Source organism: Diabrotica undecimpunctata, chromosome 6 (genome assembly GCF_040954645.1).
Source record: "Diabrotica undecimpunctata isolate CICGRU chromosome 6, icDiaUnde3, whole genome shotgun sequence".
NCBI lineage: Eukaryota > Metazoa > Arthropoda > Insecta > Coleoptera > Chrysomelidae > Diabrotica > Diabrotica undecimpunctata.
The window spans coordinates 113,108,733-113,131,789 of NC_092808.1; the positions used below are offsets into that span (position 1 = coordinate 113,108,733).

Here is a 23,057-nt window from a genome sequence, read left to right on the forward strand (position 1 = left end):
GATTATCATAAATTTGGTTTTTTTGGTATTAATCTCTAATCCTATTCGCTTACTGTATTCTCCGATTATAGTGACAAGTTGTTGAAGATCGACTATGTTGTCACAAATTAAGACACCATCATCAGCATATCGTATGTTGTTGATCAATACTCCATTCACTTTGATTCCCATCTTTGCATTCTCCAAAGACTCTTGAAATATGGCTTGCGAATAAATGTTAAATAAAAGAGAGGAAAGCACACGTCCCTGTCGAACGCCCCTTCTTATATGTATGGGTTTGGATATAGAATTGTCTATTTTTAACTGTGCCGTTTGATGCCAGTACAAGTTTTCAATGCATCTTATGTCTTTTTGGTCTATATCAACTTTCTTGAGGATCTGCATTAACTTGTGGTGTTGGACACGATCAAACGCTTTTTGGTAATCTAAAAAGCATAGGAACACATCCTTCTTCTGATCGTAACAATTTTGGACCAGCACCTGTGTTGCTACTATTGCTTCTCGTGTTGGTCTTCGTTTTCTGTATATGCCAGCAGTCTCCTTAAGCTTTTTATGTAAATTACGGTCGTCGTGCTGTCGTTGTAAATGTTCTAGATCGATACATTGTTGCTTAAGCCATTCATTTTTTGCTATTCTTATTTTTGCTTTTATTTGCCTGTTAATGTTTTCATACATATTGCTGCCATCTTGGTTATTTTTGTGTCTTCGTCGTTCTTCCATTAGTAATAGTATTTCTTCTGTCATCCATTTTTGGGTGATTATTATGATTATTAAGCGAAAAAGTTATAGAACTGAAACGAGAAGCTGCTACGTTTGGTCTATATATAAATGAAAGCAAAACAAAATATATGGAGTGCATAAAATCGAATCAACATGAGAATCTGAAGGTAGACAACCATACCTACAAATATGCCTCCACTTTTCCCTACCTAGGCTCAATAATAAATGCCAACAATAACATCAGTTAAGAAATACAAGCACGGATTCTTAGCGGTAATAAGTGCTTTTATGCATACAAAGACTTGTTATGTTAATGCTTTTATGCATACAAATGAAAAGTAAGTTACTGAATTGTTAGATTTGTAAAGTCACAAAGACAAAACTGGCTTGGTCACCTAGAAAGAATGCCAGATAATCGAGCTGTAAAAGTAGTCCAGAGATGGAAGCCCCAAGGAAACAGAACAAGAAGAAGGTCCCGTAAAAGATGGATAGACGACGTAGAGAGGGATCTTAAAACCATAAATATCAGGCAGTGGCGAAGGAAAGTATCCGACAGGGCAGAATGGAAGAACATCGTTAAGCAGGCCAAGACTCACAAAGGGTTGTAGCAACATCAGAAGAAGAAGAAGAAGAAGATTGTATTGCTAGTTGGTTTGGTCGGTGAATTGTTCCTCATAGTATCCTCATCCGTATATTATTTTATTCCACTCTTTTATGATTTTCTGATATATATATATATATATATATATATATATATATATATATATATATATATATATATATATATATATATATATATATAGTAAACTCTTAAATATTGGGGAAATCTGCAAGAAATACTCTAATGTGTATCAATTGTTTCGCCGAACGTTTTCGCCAAAGAGAATTAATTTGGCTTCTTCAGGGCGTAACTTAGAATTGTAGAGTTAGAATGTTAAAAAACTTTGCTAGTAACATAGTGGTGTTTTTTGTTACTATGTGACATAGTAACAAAAGTTTTTTGTTACATAGTAACAAAAAACACCACTATGTTACTAGCAAAGTTTTTTAATATTCTAACTCTACAATTCTAAGTTACGCCCTGAAGAAGCCAAATTAATTCTCTTTGGCGAAAACGTTTGGCGAAACAATTGATACACATTAGAGTATTTCTTGCAGATTTCCCCAATATTTAAGAGTTTACTATATATATATATATATATATATATATATATATATATATATATATATATATATATATATATATATATATATATATATATATATATATATATACAGACAATTCGCAAGGCTGTATACGGACAATGGTTTGTTACTGAGATACCTAACTTTAGAATCCAAGGTAGCGAAGTGAGATTTCTCAGAAGACTGAGAAAGTCATTACAAGACATGATAGATATGGAGATGAAGACATAAGACGAAAACTAACAACAACGTATAAGCAGAATGAATGAAAATCGACTATTTAAACAAATACTAAATTTCATACCGAATGGAAGAAGAAATGTAGGATGCCCCTAAAAAAGATGGAACGAAGTTTGATGCTGGAACAAGCTAAAAATGAAGAAGATCAGGAATATACTACAAAAAAAAAGACCACGAAACTTAACAAAACATTAATAAAGCCGGTAAATATATATCACGAAAATTATTAATAAACCAAAAAGAAAAAATACAGAACAGCTAAATAAGAATACCCAAAGATTAATAAACGTTGATACTTAATTATTACTTACCGGTGGACCTCGTTCTCCTGATAGACCTGGCAATCCATCTTTTCCTGAAGGTCCAACACCTCCTGGAAGTCCTGCAAAACCTCTACCACCTTCAGGGCCCGGAGGTCCAACTTCTCCTTGAACACCCGGTGGACCAGGTTGGCCAGTGTCACCTATTAAAAATTGATAAGATTAGAAAATAAAATATTTTGCAAGATTGTTAAATAAAACCATTTGGTTTACTTACATACAGCCGAATTGTAGCATTCCGAATTTCCAGTATTATTTTTTATAATACATATAACTAATTTAACAATATTTAGTCCACCGCAGAAACGGATGATTTGAAAGCAATATTTACATTACCATCAAAAAATCAAAAAGAAACTGTGATGAGTTCTCGATACTACTAATTTCGGCAATATAATTAAGTTGCAACTAGACAAGCGCTATTTGCTTTACACAGTGCGCGGCTAAATTATTCCCCCCTCCACTATTTTCTGAACCGGAAAACATGGTTTCAGTTAAATTGGTCGAAAATGTGCAGAGTGGTAGCTTTGGTCATGCTGATCAAATGTTCTCATTGCTACAAGACTTATAAGTCAATTGTTTCTGGGTTACAGAGGTTCAAAGTATCGGTTTTTGGTCCATTTGAATAATGCACATTTGTATAATATATTGGGTATTAGTAAATAAGTCCAACAAACTTCAAGAAGTGATTCTTTTAGTGGCTAAAGACTCAGAAATCAATTATTTCTGAGATATAGAGCTTCAAATGGCGGTTTTTAGTCAATTTTTCAAAATTATGATTTTAGAAACGTATAATTCAACACATTTAATATACGGCATCTAAATCTCAATAAATACGAATATGGGATCTGAATGACATTAGGATTCGGATGACTTATATTGAATGTGTGGGATGGCATGTTTCCAAATTCATGATTTTTTCAATGGACTTAAAACCTACATTTTGAAGCTCTATAACTTAGATAAAATGGATTTCTAAATCTTGGTGCACTGAGAATTTTTGACAGCTTTACCAAAGCTACCTCTCTGCAAAGTTTCAGTCAATTAAACTTAATTGAAACCACTTTTTTAATTTAAAATATCTCAGTAGCATACCCTGTTTTCTTCGGATCGTATGGTAAGGATTACATAGTTTAAAAGCTCTTGTGTTGGGTAAGTAGTATGTTTTCAAATTTTTTTGTGGTTCTGTCGTGTACTTTCAAAATTAGTCCTTCAATATTTTATGGGGACAGTATAAAAAAGTAGCCACTACTTTGTAGTTTTTAGTTTTTATGCAAAATGATCAAACAAGTCAATTTATTTCTTCCATCCTGTACTCTAATATTCATTTCTTAATTCATTGACATCTATCAAAATAAGCTCTTTTCGATATTTTTCGAAATTCTTGGCTGAAATAAGGTTTGAACTTCGTAAATGGATAAGTATTAATTAAAATAACAGAGCTTTTATCTAAACAAGGAATTTAATTATTGTAAACCTCGGCAAAGATCAAGAAAAAGAACCTTTTTACTTAATTCCTTCGCTTCAGCTAGTAACACACAATATAGTGAACTAACAAAGTGATCAATTTTATCTATATTATGTCAATTATGTCAATTTAGGGGTAGCGGGTCAATACTTATCTGCGATCTCGGCTGAGGATAGATCTACTTTAGGAATAGCACACTTATCCACACGAGTTTATGGATTCCCCGGCCTCCCATCCCGGGGAAACCATGTTCAAAACCAAAGCATTTCCATTTCCACCCTTTCCCCCCACTTCAGAGCAACTCGCCAACACACACTAGCCAAGCGTGGCGTTTTAATGGCTTAAAATCCCAAAAGTTATTTTCCATGAAAGACAAAACTACTGAACGGCCCACAGTTTCCGGCGACTCGAAACAACCCCAACCAAGGTAGCGGTTGGAACAGATTTGGAGCAGAGAGTGCTAAGAATCTCGAAAAACAACATATTACTTCATACAATGTTAGAACTATATGAGACCAGAAGATGATGAACTGGAAGAAGAGCTGAAAAGAATAAAATGGGATATCATCAGCCTCAGCGAAATAAGACGAAGGGAAGAAGCTCAAATCACTCTTAAATCAGGACACATATTTCATTTTAGAGGAGAAGAAGACATTTCAAATGATGGAGTAGGATTCATTATACATAGAAAGCACACACAAAATATCGTTGAAATGATCAGTATAAGCCCGAAGATTGTATACCTCATCTTCAAACTAAATGCAAGATATAACCTTAAGGTAATCCAGACATGCACCAACGATTTCCCACTCGGGTGAAGAAATTGAAGAATTTTATGAGGACCTAGAAACAGCGTTACATGCCACACCAGCATATTACACAATAGTTATAGGCGACATTTATGCGAAATGGGGTTTAAACAAGATGATGCAGAAGTAGCAATGGGTAAGTATGGATATAGCAAAAGAAATAACCGAGGGCAAAGATGACTGAACTTCTTACACTAGGAAAATTTATTCATGTTGAACTCTTTTTTCGATAAAAGCCTCAGCGTAAATGGACATGAATCAGCCCAGATGGCAGTGTCAAAAATGAAATAGATTATATCATAACAAATAAAAAAGACATCGTAATCGAAGTACTCAACAAATTTTTAATAGGAACGACCACATATTAATCCGAGCTAAGATACTATTAAATGTCAAATTGGACAGAACAAAGATGATCATAAAAATACAAAGAAAAGAATTGCATTTCTCTGTATGAAGATACCCTAACCAGACATATGAAGACTTGCAAAACGAAATAAAAGATGTACATCAAGCAAATGATGGCATGACGAAGGCACTAAAAGAAACGGAAAGGAAGTGCTGTCCGATCGGTCTGACTCATAAAGAAAAACTAAGCCAAAAGATCAAAGACCTAAAGATGTAGTCTATAAACCACCAGACTACATAATTAATACTTTTATTGAATTTTTTGAAAAATATCTTGCTGATATGGTTACAGACTGTGATAAAATTTTTTGTTTGGGTGATTTTAATGTTGACTTACTCAATCCACATCTGAATTCAGCTCATAAAATTAATGACTTACTTGACAGTTTTAATTTGGTACAGATTATTGATGGGCCAACTCATATAACCCCTACATCGCAGACTCTGATTAATTATATAATTGTCTCAAACAAAAATAGAATAAACTCCTTTGGTGTGTGTTCTCTTGACCACATAACAGACCATGAGCTTATTTATTGTGACGTCAATATCTTCCCAGAAAAACCAGCCCCAATTTTTAAGACTGTTAGAAATTTCAAACACTTTGATGTAAATCTTTTTTTACTTGATTTAAACTGTACTTTGTTTGCCAACATCTATCACATTGAAAACATCAATGATAAAGTAAAATTCTTAAGCAGCTCCATTGTGGCTCTCTTCGACAAACATGCTCCTTTTAAAAAGATTAAAGTCACTAAAAATTATAATCCTTGGCTAACAGATAATGTGAAACTTCTTATGTCACTAAGAGATCAGGCCAAAAAGAAGTGGCAGAAAACTAAGGAGGTAGCTCACCTTACCTACTACAAAATGATTAGAAATTATACAACATTAGCATGTGAGAATGAAAAAAAAGCTTTCTTTCAACACAAACTTCATGTGGGTGGGATAAAAAATACTTGGAAAAATTTACAACTCATTAATATTGGTAAGACAGAACACACAATTCCAGAAACATTAAAAGAACCCTATGAGATTAATCAGCACATCATGCATCCCACATCTAACAATCAATCAAAATACAATTGACAATTATTTAAATACTGTACCTAATCGCGAACAATTTACCTTTACTCCAGTATCTTGTGATTTAGTGCAAAAATTGTTATATACTATTAAATCTAATGCTCTCGGTTCAGACGGTTTAAACTTAAAAATGTTGCTTCAATGTTGCCCATTAATCATTCCTTATATAACGCATATAATGAATTGTTGCCTCTCGAGTAACTATTTTCCAGATGAATGGAAAAAAGCATTAATTAGACCCATACCTAAATGTAACAATCCAACCGAATATAAGGATCTTAGACCTATTAGTATTCTGCCTACTTTATCAAAAGTGTTAGAACGTGTAACAGTCGTTACTTTTATTACAATTTAAATTAAAATAATAAACAATTTATATTAAAAATAATTTCAGAGACGTAGTATGGGTTGCCTAACTTTAAGTGTTCATTTGCCCATTAAGTGTGTATTGTTAATAATTTAAGTTGTCACTCTGTTCTAATTTGGTACCATTGCGAACCAAATTAGATGACAGGAGATGAGGGGAAGTGGAAAAATGGCTCTTCTTGGTTAATTAACTGTGAATTAAAATTCACTTTTGATCGGGAGTTTGAAGTGGTACACAACGGTGGCAGTTAGCGAAAGAAAATCCAATTAATGCATAGAATTTCCTTCACTTCAAGAAGTTAAATATTCCAAGTATAACCATAAAAATTTGATTGACGGTGTTTTCGCAAACTCGGGAAGTTGAAGTGAGATTTCTAGCACGGAATTAAGTAGCTATCTGGTAAATAATAATTTTTTATATTATAAACATTAGAGTATTTTATCTATATCCTATTATTCAGATTCATTATTTCATATTTTAATATAGTATTTTGTCCAAGGCCATTATATTTTTACTCTATGTGAAGCAAGGTCACGCTACATCCGATTGGATGGGTTTTTTTATCTACCATAATTATCTTTTTGCTCCGGTTTCTTATGCTGAAAGAAACTTTCCTCACTTCTTCTTTGATTTCTTTTTATCAATGTTGAGATTAGAAGTAACGGGGAATTGTTTTCAGCCACCTACCATGGAATTATAAATTTCCCTCAGAACATCCGAGGGAGAACACTTAAACTCTATTAGAATCAGGGTCATTGGGACAAGCCACAGGGAGTATTATCTACTCCACCCTCATTTTTTCTCCAGCCTGCACCTAGAGGTAGGGCAGGACAGTCATCATCGGAACTGAGCCAATTAGCACCAGCTCCGTGCTAATTTCGGACCTCAAGGAGGACTTCGCTGGGACACCGAAACCATTCGGGAGTATCCTTCCAGACAGCTGTAGGAGGACAGTTGGTTTTTGATTCAGAACTATATATATATATCTTGTTTCACCAGTTCTAGTTTTTTTTTATAACATATATATATATTAATTAATATAACTCCCCTTGGTGTAAGGTATCGGTAAGTTTGAGCTCAAATTCTACCCAGAGATTATCTTCCTTTGTTTTTTGTATTAACCATTTATTTCATTATTAACTTTAATTATTTCATTATTTGTTTACTTAACTAATTTTTTATATTTCATCTTGCGTTATTAACTCCGGTTATTATCCCTTCAGGATAATATACCGTTTCAATTGTTTAACTTGGCTTGTTCCCATTTATATATATTATTTTGTTTGTATGTGAATTTAGAGTTGTTTAACAATATTGTTGGTCATATTGTAGGTAAGTTTGATATATATACTTGGCTATACGTTCTTCCAACGTTAGCATTATTTTTTGTTTAAGGTTGTTTTAACCTAGATGTAGGCTGTACACTCTATATCAGAGTTATTCTGTCTAGTTTTCGACTTTTCATTATAGTTGTTTTCAACATTCTTTTTTTAAAATATTATATTGTGAAATTTTCATATACTTTTTGGTAACTTAGAGATTGTCAAAATCTAAGAAGTTATATTTAATAAACTTGGATTTGTTTTTGCATATAATTTTTTATTAATATTTCCTTACCTTTTTACATTTACAGCATTTTTGTTAATTACATCAACTTTATTTAATATTAGCAGTATACGATACCTGGAAGAGTGACCGTTACTCTTTTTAGAGTAGTATCCCTCTTCTGGCGCCCTCAATTTGTTTTCTTTGTTAATTTTCATTATATCTATTCATTTTTCATATCTTCTTTTCTATCCATCATACATATTTTCCTGATTTACTGTCTTTAAAAGGCATGCAAATTGGCCGTATCCATCCTTGAGTTTCTAGTGGTCATTCTCTTGCCTACATTGCTAGCCTAGCCACATTCCGTTCAATATTTTTTTTTCATACTTCTTTACTTAATTGTTATCTATTTTATCCCATATATATAGACCACTCTTCTTATACCTCTCTCCTCCTACACACCCCAGTATTTTGTTACATCGGCGTCCCAACGCGGTGCCTTTTCCAAGTTTTGGTTTTAAGACAGTAGCTTTTAGCTGATTTCTTTTTTTTTCTTACTTGAGTTTTTGTATTTTTGCTTTTTCTTTTTTTTTCTTATATTATTGCTGATTTATTCTATCTTTAAATTTTTTATTAATACTAAACAGGTATACTTATACTGCTGTATTGATTTATTAGTTTTATTTATTAGATTTATTAGTTATTAATATTTTGAGACCTCAGTGATAGGTTATAGTAGTACAACTTACATTCTAGGTTGAATTTTATATTTTTATTGAGAACTTATATTTACTTACTTACCTACACATACTTATATCCTATATTATATAAACTTTTATTCCTACAGCCAACAGTATTATACTTATAGGTACTATTAATTGTTGCATATATATTAATTTTTGGTTTAGAATAGTTATAATTTACATATAACTAGAAATTATTTTGAGTATTTTAGTATGATAACTAAGGTATTTATTTGATTATATATATATATTATTTTTGCTGGCTATTTTGATCTTGGTGGTGTGTTGCTAATAACTTGGCCACATTTTTTTTTCACAAATCAGTCCCGAAATTAACTACTAATCATGAAACGTTGAATCCGCCTGTTTTTTAGTGATCACAGATGGTCAACTACCAATTCTTCTTTACCCAGTAGCGTTAAACACAATTCTAATGATTACAGTAGTGAAATAGTTCCATTATCAGTATCAACTTTTAGGTTTGTTGATGATGATATGTCTATGGTTGTACCATATAATATTTATAACCAATCAAATACTTTAGATTTGCGATTCTTTGTTGGCGATAGAGTTTTAAAGAGAAACTTTGTAAAATCAAGTAAAGGTGATGCTATTTCGGCAAAATTTTGCCAGAAATACATTCCGTGTACGGTTGTAAGGGTACTATCTCCTTTGGTATATGAATTAAGGGACAATTCGTCCAACAAACGAATTGGTCAATTTCATGTAAAGGATTTACTGCCTGATAACACCATCGACGAGGTTAGTTCTTCATCCTCAGAAGAAGACTAACTTAACACTTTCGTTTAAGCTAATCTCTTTCTCTGTTTGTCTTTAGCTTATTTTGATTATTTTTTGCATTTTAGTCTAAGATTTTCTTAATCACCAGATAACGTAGGTACACCGCTATTTTTTGTATCTTTTGGCATTGGTTAATGACTTCTATAACTTATTAGATAATTAGTATGTATGACTTATCCATTTTTTTTTGTATTATAAATGATGCACTTTATAATGAATTAATATTCTTAGGTACTAATCTTCCCAGGAGAATTACTCCTTTTAACCTCATATGATACGAGGGATGTTTAGTATATATTTACATATTTAGATTTATACTTATAGTTAATCCTATTACTGATAAGGAACTATGGAACTATGTTGTTACACTACTGGATCATATATTGTGTGTTATATCTTTGATATTTGATTCCTTAGTATTTGTTTGGATATATTTGTTCAATATTTGCCAATTTGGAAAGATGTTGTGATTTTTTTTTATCTTTGGTCTGCTTTATTCTCACTTGTCACGAAAATCTTAAATACTCTACAATAATTTATGTCCTGATTCCATATACAGGATGGTTCTGGAATTAGTTTGGAATTTTGAAGTAGGTAAGGATGACCGGCGCGGCGTCCTTCTTATTTCTTCTTATTTATTCTTCTGAATTTTCTGTCAATGAATCTGTCAATACTCAGCTTTAGTGAATACGTGGGTTCGAGATTGTTGCTCAGCAACTGATCACTGCTGCTCAATTAGGTTCGTACTATATGTGTTTATTGCAGAGTAGGCAGATGTTTATGCCTCATAATATTTCTGGTCAGGAAATGCTCGCGACATGTCCTAACCATTCTGGTGTGATTGTCCAAATATTCCAGTTACCTTTTCACAACTTGATAGGGAAGTTTAATTAGTTCATATTAGTTATCTTACTTCAGGTTATGTTTTTTTTCTTTAACTATCCCTACACATGTCAAGTTAGTCATTTTCATTATTTAAGAGTTTAGACAAATGAGTTGTCCTCTTAGTGTAATCCCACTTCTTTCCTTAGGCATAAATTGCTGTTTAGATTTAGGACTATTCCCGGATAATTCCATGCTGCGAGAACTTGTTATAAATCTACAGTTTTGTTCAAAATTGGTTGCTTGTTCTCGACATATTTTTTTTCTATCGTTAGTAATGGTATTATAGGAAAAGTCCACCACTTACATTTTCTTAGGATTTCTATTGGAATTTTATCGGTGTCTGGTTATTCTCATACATCTGTTGTAGCCACATGCTATAGTTAGCGAATACCAGCACACTCAAAATTTATTTAGCCTCTGAATTCCTTTAGTCCATTTTAGACTTTAGACTTTAGGTATTTATCTTTATCTTTGGTTTAGTTCAGTTACATATTACATTACTTAGTCTGAATTAGTGTGACAATGCTGCTTCACACTTTAGGAAATTTTGCTTTATTGTAATTACTTAGTTGGTATTGGCTCATATTACCGGATGAGGGTAAGAGCTAATTTAGTTATTAGCATTAGTGAGAATTGGTCCTTTCCTGATCGTTCTTCTTTGGATATGCTCTATTTATAAATCTGGTGTCCATCGATAGTCCGATTTTGGATTCAGTGTCTGATTCCTCACTTATTTGGTTTATTTGGTTATGTAGGTTCGTATCACCATATGTGGGTGTACGTAGACCTCATTTAGTTTTGAGATTTAGTATTGGTGTGAATGGGTCCATAAATCTTCCTGGTCGTTCTTCTTTGGATATGCTTTTATGAATCTGGTGTCCATTGATAGTCTGACTTTGGATTAAGCGTCCTATTTCACATTTATTTTGGTTATTACGTCTTTGATATACTTTGGTATGTTTACGATTTAGATTACTATTTGTGTTATTTGGTTTGGTGAGAATTGCTCCATAAATCTTCCTGATTGTTCTTCTCTGGATATATTACTATGAATCTGGTGTCCATTGTTAGTTCAATTTTGGATTAAGTGTTCAATTCTTAACCTATTTAGTTTATGATTTCTTTGATCTTAGTTTAGTATATCTCCGGGTGAGATATTGGTTGAATTGGCTCATACATTTGCCTGGTTGTTCGTCCTTGGATATACTTAGTCTTATAGATCTGATGTCCATGGATAGTTCAATTTTGGATTTAGTGCCCAATTCGACATTTATTTGTCAGCAAGAATTTAGTTGGTATATTTAGTTAATATTTGGCTTTTAAGCATATTGTCGATTGAGATTTTGATTCGACTTCGAGTCATCTGAGTTTGTGGTGTCTGGCGCCATGACCACTTTTTTTTTTCCGTGATCTTTAGTTCGTGGTTATTTTTTTTTGAGTAAACTTGCAGATCAACGTGGAATGTTAGGCCAGTACACTTAGTTATTGATACTTTTAATTTTAGGAACAAAAAAAAAATTTTGATTAAAATTTTTTTTCCCGACTAGTAGGGGAATGTAACAGTCGTTACTTTTATTACAATTTAAATTAAAATAATAAACAATTTATATTAAAAATAATTTCAGAGACGTAGTATGGGTTGCCTAACTTTAAGTGTTCATTTGCCCATTAAGTGTGTATTGTTAATAATTTAAGTTGTCACTCTGTTCTAATTTGGTACCATTGCGAACCAAATTAGATGACAGGAGATGAGGGGAAGTGGAAAAATGGCTCTTCTTGGTTAATTAACTGTGAATTAAAATTCACTTTTGATCGGGAGTTTGAAGTGGTACACAACGGTGGCAGTTAGCGAAAGAAAATCCAATTAATGCATAGAATTTCCTTCACTTCAAGAAGTTAAATATTCCAAGTATAACCATAAAAATTTGATTGACGGTGTTTTCGCAAACTCGGGAAGTTGAAGTGAGATTTCTAGCACGGAATTAAGTAGCTATCTGGTAAATAATAATTTTTTATATTATAAACATTAGAGTATTTTATCTATATCCTATTATTCAGATTCATTATTTCATATTTTAATATAGTATTTTGTCCAAGGCCATTATATTTTTACTCTATGTGAAGCAAGGTCACGCTACATCCGATTGGATGGGTTTTTTTATCTACCATAATTATCTTTTTGCTCCGGTTTCTTATGCTGAAAGAAACTTTCCTCACTTCTTCTTTGATTTCTTTTTATCAATGTTGAGATTAGAAGTAACGGGGAATTGTTTTCAGCCACCTACCATGGAATTATAAATTTCCCTCAGAACATCCGAGGGAGAGTACCACTTCAACTCTATTAGAATCAGGGTCATTGGGACAAGCCACAGGGAGTATTATCTACTCCACCCTCATTTTTTCTCCAGCCTGCACCTAGAGGTAGGGCAGGACAGTCATCATCGGAACTGAGCCAATTAGCACCAGCTCCGTGCTAATTTCGGACCTCAAGGAGGACTTCGCTGGGACACCGAAACCATTCGGGAGTATCCTTCCAGACAGCTGTAGGAGGACAGTTGGTTTTTGATTCAGAACTATATATATATATCTTGTTTCACCAGTTCTAGTTTTTTTTTATAACATATATATATATTAATTAATATAACTCCCCTTGGTGTAAGGTATCGGTAAGTTTGAGCTCAAATTCTACCCAGAGATTATCTTCCTTTGTTTTTTGTATTAACCATTTATTTCATTATTAACTTTAATTATTTCATTATTTGTTTACTTAACTAATTTTTTATATTTCATCTTGCGTTATTAACTCCGGTTATTATCCCTTCAGGATAATATACCGTTTCAATTGTTTAACTTGGCTTGTTCCCATTTATATATATTATTTTGTTTGTATGTGAATTTAGAGTTGTTTAACAATATTGTTGGTCATATTGTAGGTAAGTTTGATATATATACTTGGCTATACGTTCTTCCAACGTTAGCATTATTTTTTGTTTAAGGTTGTTTTAACCTAGATGTAGGCTGTACACTCTATATCAGAGTTATTCTGTCTAGTTTTCAACTTTTCATTATAGTTGTTTTCAACATTCTTTTTTTAAAATATTATATTGTGAAATTTTCATATACTTTTTGGTAACTTAGAGATTGTCAAAATCTAAGAAGTTATATTTAATAAACTTGGATTTGTTTTTGCATATAATTTTTTATTAATATTTCCTTACCTTTTTACATTTACAGCATTTTTGTTAATTACATCAACTTTATTTAATATTAGCAGTATACGATACCTGGAAGAGTGACCGTTACTCTTTTTAGAGTAGTATCCCTCTTCTGGTGCCCTCAATTTGTTTTCTTTGTTAATTTTCATTATATCTATTCATTTTTCATATCTTCTTTTCTATCCATCATACATATTTTCCTGATTTACTGTCTTTAAAAGGCATGCAAATTGGCCGTATCCATCCTTGAGTTTCTAGTGGTCATTCTCTTGCCTACATTGCTAGCCTAGCCACATTCCGTTCAATATTTTTTTTTCATACTTCTTTACTTAATTGTTATCTATTTTATCCCATATATATAGACCACTCTTCTTATACCTCTCTCCTCCTACACACCCCAGTATTTTGTTACAAACGCATTATGCAAATGCAGCTTGGTGATTATATTTCTACCAATAATCTTAACTGATTTTCAGTCCGGGTTTAGGCCATTTCACAACTGTGAAACAGCAATCCTTAAAATAACTGATGACATTTTGAGAGAAAGAGATGTGGGTAAGGTTACCATTTTAGTTTTGATCGATTTCTCTAAGGCATTCGACACTCTCAATCATTCACTACTCTGTGCAATTTTGAAGTCAATCGGCTTTTCCATAGATGCATTGAATATGGTTAAGTCATACTTGCATCACAGGAAACAAAGCGTCAAAGTAGACGAAAGAAGCTCTGATTTTCTAAACATTTTGTCAGGTGTACCTCAGGGCTCAATCTTAGGTCCAATCTTATTTACTTTATACACCACCAATATTGGTACCTCCTTGAATACCTGTAAATTTCATCTCTATGCAGATGATACACAAATTTACCACTCATTTTACCCGGTTGACAGAGCAAGTGCTATTGAGATTGTTAATCAAGATATTAAATAGTTGATTGCTTGGGCAAGAAATCATGCATTAAATATAAACCCTAAAAAAACTAATCTGGTGGTTTTTGGTCCAAACAGGGTGTGTTTGGAAATGAGTAACATCATTGAAATAGTTGTTAATAATGAAATCATTAAACCTGTAACTAGTGCAAAAAATCTAGGTTTAACTTTAGATAATCACCTCAAATTTACAAAACATATTAACACTTGTGTGAGTAAAGCATTTCTCAGTCTAAGAACAATTTACCATAATCGCCGCTATCTGTCATACAAAGTAAAAAGAATATTGTGCGAAAGTCTGGTACTATCAAAATTTAACTATGGAAATGTTGTGTATGGGCCTTGTATTAGTTCAGATGACAGGAGAAGAATTCAGGAGGTTCAAAATTCGTGTCTTCGTCTGATCTGTGGTGTAAGAAGACACCAGCCTATTTCTCACAAATTAAAACATGTTAAATGGTTGAACATGGAAAAGAGAAGATTTCTACATGCTGCTTGTCTTTTCCACAAAATTATCAAAAACTCTCAACCAGCATATCTTTTTAAAAAAATTATATACAGAACTGACATACATAATGTTAATACAAGATATAAAAATACAATTACAGCTCCGCCACATCGTACAGAACAATTCAAAAATTCATTTACATATCAAATATCGAAAGTATATAATGGATTAGCTAAAGAATTAAAATTAAAATCGATTTTATCTTTTAAGAAATCTCTTAAATCTAAATTGCTAAGGGAGTAACACATGTGCAACTATTTGATGACCTGTTATGAAGTATGTATAAACTGTGTGATAGTTTTTGGACAATATTTAAATGTTAAATGTTTCTATTGGTTATGGTTTTTAATTGATTGTTACATAACATGCAAAAAAATATATTATATTTTTTTTCTCTCTTGCTTAAGATGAAAAGCAGAGGTACTGATTTCTTGAAATCAGCACCAACTGATCTTCGGCATTTTTTCTTTCTTATTGTATTTTATGCATATTCTATAATTTATATATTTTGTGTATTGTATGAATTTGAAGGAAAAATAAAGACCTTTATTATTATTATTATTATTAAAAGTTAAAAAAGACAGCTGACGGAAAAATACGGCTCCAACTACACAACAATGAAGAAATTAAATAAAGATATTCACCGATCAATCCGAAAAGACGTAAGAGAAAAAAATCCACGAAAAATAACTAAAATAATTCAAGAAAACAAAAGTTTTAAAGTTTTGAGGTGAAATACCAAGAAAATAGGCAACAAAAATATGTACAAAATAAGAAACAAAGACGGACACATTACTACGGATAGAACCAAAATCCTTGAGGTTGTCAAATCCTTTTATCGCGAAATGTATGAGAGTTCCAACAAAAGGCAAGGTCAGTCCCTGTCCAAAATTACAAACCAGATATCAGAATTAATACCAGAAATAACTTCATACGAAATCAAAACGGCACTTTTAGAAATGAAAAATAACAAATTCCCTGGCGATGACGGAGTAGTGATCAAGGCGATCAAACTAGGTGGAAGCACAATTATCCAGTTTTTGGCCAAGCTTTTCACCGAATCAGCGAAGTACCAGGTTATTACACGATATTTTGGACAAATTATTATTTTTGAATACCAATTACGATTTGAGTTTGTATTTTGCAGAATAACAAAAAAAAATTTCAAAAAAAAAGAGATTTAATTTTTTTTTTGATACATTTGCATTAAGTTTAAATTAAAATTTAATTTATGCATTTTATATAACTTAGCTCGTGACTAACGGCTGAAATACGTGTTTCTGAGCGGGACTTAATTTATGAATTCACGTGCGTGAACGGACCTGAGTGAACTTAAGTATCCATGAGCCTGAATGGGAATGGAAAATCATTCACGTGCCCATTCGCATCAATAGTTACAACTTAAAAATGGGCTCAGATCCTTAAATAACTGTAAAATAATTTAGAATTCGATTTTTATTCTATGTTAGGGACCTGTTACAGGACAGAGCAAACAAAGAAAAAAAGCTTGGTAGACTTGTAATGAAAATGTTTTTAGAAATTTTTTTGTATACTTTATAAGTTTTTTTGATATACAATTGGAATTTATAATTCTGTTTGAATATAAAATAAAATTTGACCAAATTATTTTTAACTGGCCCTTTTAAAATTATATACTAATTTTTTTTAACTACATATTAAAAAATAATGTAAGAACTATTATATACCATAAAATTTTAAAAACATTTTTAAATGCATACCTTTAGGACCTTGCAAACCATCAGATCCTCTTCTTCCTCTGCCTCCTCTAAAACCTCTTGGTCCTTGTTCACCTCGTTCGCCCTGTGGTCCTGTGTGGCCCTAAAAATTAACAAAATGTTGTTTTATCTAAAAACTTAAACATAATAATAGACCATCGGATTTTAATACGAAGTTCGACCACGATTTTATCCCTTATGTCTTTGTATGTACTAAAGATGTTATATGTGATAACAAAAAAAAAGTCAATTTAGAGTTGAATCAGAGTGCGAGTTATCTATTTTTTATTATTTTGTTAAAGATGGACACGTAAATTAAAATTAAAATAATTAAAATACACCATTATATTTTAAAAAAGATTTTTTGCCATGTACAATGTATATTCGCGATAGCCAATTCCGACAGGGGGCGCTCAAGATTTCAAAGATGGACAATAACTTCGGGAAAACAAATCATTTTGTCATTTGATCTCGAAGATATAAAACTTTTAATATAAATCATTTACACGTGTGTTTTGCCAAAGTAAAAGTTGGAGTACGTTCTTCAAAGTTTATTTGTTTGTGATTCGAGTTTATACATGCGGTAATTGACTCCCAAACCTGAATAAAAATAAAATTAAATGTTTGTTTTTTTACAGTATGTCTGAAACACGGAAAGTAAAATTTACATTATCTCACATTTTTGTGGTTGCAAGGTCGGCAGAGATCTTTAGTTGAGGGTGAGGCAGTTTTGGAGCTGACCACATTATATTTTGTAAATTAGGTCTTACGTTTTGTACTAATAACTTCATGAGAACCTTTGGGGCAATTTAGCTGATGGAACAGCATTTTTCAGACTTCTCAGTTTCAGGTGTTACTATAAAGTAAATTAGATATAAATATATTAAAATATAAATAATATTTTAATCAACACTTATTTGGAAAGTAATCGTTCTCAGTAAAATGTAAACTGCACAGTCATGTACTTGGTTATAGGTCTGCCAATTCGCAAAATGCATTGCCAAATTTTTCTCATACTCTCGTCCAGCGGAAACTTATGTATGGATTTTTTTTTGTGAATTATAATGGGATAACATTGAGGAACACTGCAATAGTTTTTGAAATCGAAGTCATTGTTAATTACAATATAAACCGGTAGCTAATATGTATACAAATTAATGACAATTTCAAGGTTTTCCCGAAGTGGATGCTTTTGAAATCTACCACCAGGCGTCGCCCACTTTGCGGTTCCTAGTTGACTAGCCTGACTCCGTTTTGTACTAGTGTACACTGTGTTAGTTTTCCATTTGCCTGTATTCGATTATGGAAGTAGATGTTTTCGATGATTTGTATAATATTGATTGGTATGTTTCTTTTATACAGTAGGTGTAAGACGTCTTCGACTTGGATGCTATCGAAAGCCTTTGTCAGGTCTACAAAACATAGATATGCTGATTTATTGTACTCGATGGCCTTTTCTGTGATTTGTCTTAGTACAAATACGACGTCTACGCAGGATCTTCCGGATCTGAATCCTTGTTGTTCATCTGATAAAGTTGTAAGTTTATTGATTTTGTTGGTTAGGATCTTTGCGTCAAATGGTCTGAATTAATATTGGCGCCTTTTAAAACTTAGTATCTATAAAAAAATTACTAATTTGGTTATTTGCTAGACCATCAGATGAGGTCGATGTTAGCATGAAGATGTTTGTGTGAAAAACATGTGTTTCCGATAACCATATTCTTATCGTCTATGCAACTGAGTATTATGTTTCCATTGGAATTAGTAATAATGTGGAGACTATTGTAATTGACAAGTAGTCATATAATGAGATTTTCTTGATCTCCCTTGTCAAACGGTATGGATACGTTAATCAGACTAATACGAGATAAATTTTCTCTTATTCTTAACACGTTCCGTGCGGATGACATACGTGTGAGCAACATGATGCCTTTACCAATGTGCGGACGGCGCGCATGTATGCCATTGATTATACACATTTTTAAGATGTTTTTTTATGCTGGGTAATATTTTAAGAAATATATTTTAAAGTATATAAGAATTTGTATATAATTATCTTACAGATATAAACCCTAAATAAAATATGCCAGACGAGAGTCCACTTATGATTAGAAAAGGTTGAAACCACTTATGATCTTCGTGTCTTACAAGGGTGGAGTAAATATTTTTAAAAAAAGAAACGCTGTTCGTTGTAAATTACAATTATTCGAATATATTTAAAAAAAAAATAAGTGAAAATTTGGAAGCAGGTCCGTCGCGGTCTAAAATTTCTAAATCATGTAAAATTAGCTTCCAAAAAATCAAAAAAATTTAGTGAAGAAGAACTATTACACATCTAGCACGAACGTGATAGTAAGATAAATGGATTGAATTGAGCGATGTTTTTTACAATCCTAGTAGATACTGCTCCCGAAAAAAAAAAAAAAAATAAATAAAAAATAAAAAAGAATTCTGGCTTTATGTATCAGGAAAAACCAGGCTTGTGTTGGAACATGTTTTGCAAATTTTCACAAGATATTACTTATGTAAAAATATATTACTTATAATCTATTAGCTTTTTTTTGTTTGTATACGAGCATAACAACTTATTTTAATCTTCTCCCTGGGACATACATATGCGCCATCCGTTCCTGATGCAAGTACCTTTATCTTATACCTGGTGGCATACATGTAAGCCATGCAAAACTTTTTTGTTGTTTCACTATAATTATGATTAATAATTACTAATAAACATTTATTAATTATCTAATAGGAGTTTTATTAATCAATAAGTTTTAGTTCAGAATATGAGTCTCAGGATCGGAAAATCTATTTTTATTCCATTTTAATCCATTTTACTTCCGCCATTGACAGTCTCAAGATCGGATGAGAAAGAAGGAGGATGTAAGGTTATTAGATGACTCTTAGTAATAGTAGCCACGTGCCAAATGGCTACTGCTACTAAACACCAGCAATGATCCAAGTTGACACACGTTGAAAAAAAACTTGTCCGTCATTGAATTGCCGAAGACGAGTTTTCAGCGTCTTTAATCTGGATGCCCTTGGCGTTAAGATATGTCAAACTTACACAATGTATTTTAGAAAAGGCCAGACGGTAGAAGGTCTGTAGGACGGTCTAGAAACAGTCAGAAAGAATCTGGAGTTATTTTTATTGAGAAATTTGGCGGACAAATCCAAAAAAATCTATAAATAATCAAAACCTATAAAAAATAAAGTATAAATCGAGGTGCAAATTTCAGTTTTATTGTCTACATGAGTCTGAAACCAATTTTAATTTTTAAAATTCTTACTAACCCTTTCTCCCTTTTCTCCATCAGGTCCAAGTCTTCCAGTTGCTCCTTTGTCTCCTTTATCACCTGCCGATCCTGGATAACCTATAAGGCCTTGAATACCTTCCTTTCCTTTTTCTCCAGGCGGACCGATTTCACCAGTCTCTCCACGTGGACCATCAAAACCCTTAAATCATAAAATGAAAATTTAATAATACAGATATCTTTTTTTAAATAAAGTTTTTCTTAATACATTTTGGTTTTAATAACCAGTTTAATAATCCAGTTAATCCAATAATAACCAGTTTAACCAGGGATAGTATAAATATTTCTGTTACTAAAATAAAATAGATCTTCCTTACTGAAATTTTTGATAAATGCTTTGACTTTCTGTTAGTGCACTAGACTTAAATAATTGTAATGAACGAGATGAAATTAAAATGTGTAAAACCTGTTACATAATACATCTGCTAACTCCTCTCCTCTTCTCTCCAATTTCTGACCTGGATCTATTACAATTTGTTTTCGTTGTCAAAAATCTGCTGAAAAAGATCTTTTTTTGGATTTTCAAGTGACTGGTTTTTTAATAAGCGTAGAACTATAACTGGCAATTACTATTTGATATTACTGACCACCCTATGAGAGGCGATTACGAATAGAAGATGCGGAAAGTTGTCACAAACCTCAAGTTGCCATGCAAAGAATTCTATCATGTTTTTTCTCAACTGAAAAAGTCTAAAATATCGTAAATTCTCTTCTAACTAACAGGTTACAAAAGATGTGAGGATTTTGAAAGGTCTTGAGGGTTTGCATATATTTTATAATAAATATATCCAATTAAAAGGAGAGAGTATGATGAATAATTAAATAATTTGACTTTGAAATTTACTTTCCGTCTATGGTCGTCTAAGAATTTTTCAATGCCTACATTCTCGTATAAACATATTTAATTATATTTTTATGATCATTAATAGATGTTTTTCGTTTATTACCTTTTTAAAGGAATTTTATAACTGTATTACTAAAGTGACAAAGACTGGAATCGCGAACTTTTAACAAAATCAATATTCCAAATCTTTGTAACTTAACAAAAAACAATTAATTAGGTAATAATGCTAAAAAACAGTTGATCATAATCAATACAGGGAAATAAAATCAATAGAAACAACTGTTTTTATCAGTATTTTTAACAAAAATACTTGTCATCTTAGGTTTACGAATTATTGGAACTCAAAAGTAACAGACTCAACAAAAGCGTCTAAAACACACAACCCAATATATTTGAAACGATGAACGTATTTCAGTAGGACAATAGATTATTACATTAACCTCTTTCTACAAAATTGTCTCTGAATAAATATTACAAAAAGATCAAAAAAATATGAATTAGATAAACGATTAAAAACGGTTGTAAAGAACTTAACTCTATATAGATAGCGTTATGAATCATTAAACTGATTGAAATATATTCTAGATTTTGATTGAAGCAATTTAATTTATACCTCGTATCATTTTTAATTAAATATTACTCGACATTTAGTTTAGGTTTAAATCTTGTCATTAAATTCCATAAAAAAATTGAAATTTAGGGAACTGCGAATAGCTCGTCAAATTGATTTAAGTAAAACGTCATGGAAAACTTCTCAGTATCTTCTTAGTACTACTCAGATCTACACATTAAACATGTACTTTATTACAATTGTAACACGAGTTACAATTTTGTTATTTTGTTTTGTATCAGACATACTCTAGGTCTGATCCAAAGGGGGAGGATGTAACACAATCACTGCCACCCGATGACGTAGGATGGTATGACTGAATACTGTCAATTGATATTCAGCCATTAGATTGCAAGCTATGGACATAACTTTTTGTTGTAACCTATTTTTAAGAAGTTATTGTTTTTCTCGGTAATTATACCGCTCACAGTGACGTGCATTTTATTTATTTCAACCTATAGATGCTACTAGTTGTATTTACAGTGTAGTTAAAGCACCAGATACAAAGAAACACGGAAATAATCTTATCCCTGTCGTGTAACTTACACCATATAACCTACCAGCCCTTATATAATTAAAAAATAATTAAATATCTAAACTGATATTTTAAATTAATACTTAAGAAATTTTTGTATTGAATGTAAGTACATCTATCCACATACCTTTGGTCCCTCAACACCTTCTAAACCTGGTACACCTTGAGGCCCCAACGGTCCAGTATCGCCTTTTGCTCCCATTTCTCCCTTCTCCCCTTCTATACCACGTTCTCCTTGTTCTCCTTTTTCACCTTGAGGACCTCTTTTTCCTTCATCTCCTTTAATTCCCCGACTACCAGGAAATCCTATTGTTCCTTGCGGCCCTGAAGCTCCCTGCTCACCTTTGGGACCTGGTTGTCCCGGATTACCATTTATCCCGGGTAATCCTTCAGCACCAGGAAGTCCGGGCACTCCAGGTTTCCCTGAGGGACCCTACAATTAAATTTAGTTTTCGTCGTAAATTATCTACATTTAAAAAATCTAGTGCATTTAGTTTTCAGTAATCTTGGTTATAGTATATAAGTATCATAGTCATAATGTTCTACTATTTTTTATTTTATCTTTTACAACAAATTAACTGGTCAGTATACAGTTACTAATCAATTATGTATCTAAATTACATATTTATATTTATATACGTTATGTACCTTGGAAGACCGAAATGAGTGAATGTCAATATTTGTTGGTAAATGTCGACACATACCAAATATCTCTGTGAAAGACCGAACATTAGTTACTTAGTTTTATTTTGCTTTCGACTTTTCACCGGTGGCTGTCGGCAAACAC

At 32.1% G+C, this 23,057-nt stretch overlaps 1 protein-coding gene across 1 annotated transcript in view; it reads right to left on the reverse strand.

Moving 5' to 3' along the window:
* Positions 1-23,057, reverse strand: part of LOC140443752 (uncharacterized) — a 255,377-nt gene that overhangs the window by 13,036 nt on the left and 219,284 nt on the right. The window contains exons 14-17 of the mRNA XM_072535170.1: positions 22,398-22,703; positions 20,262-20,423; positions 16,971-17,070; positions 2,457-2,608 (exon numbers count right to left, since the gene is read on the reverse strand). Coding sequence (XP_072391271.1) covers positions 2,457-2,608; positions 16,971-17,070; positions 20,262-20,423; positions 22,398-22,703 — 720 coding nt within the window. The remainder of the gene's footprint in view (positions 1-2,456; positions 2,609-16,970; positions 17,071-20,261; positions 20,424-22,397; positions 22,704-23,057) is intronic.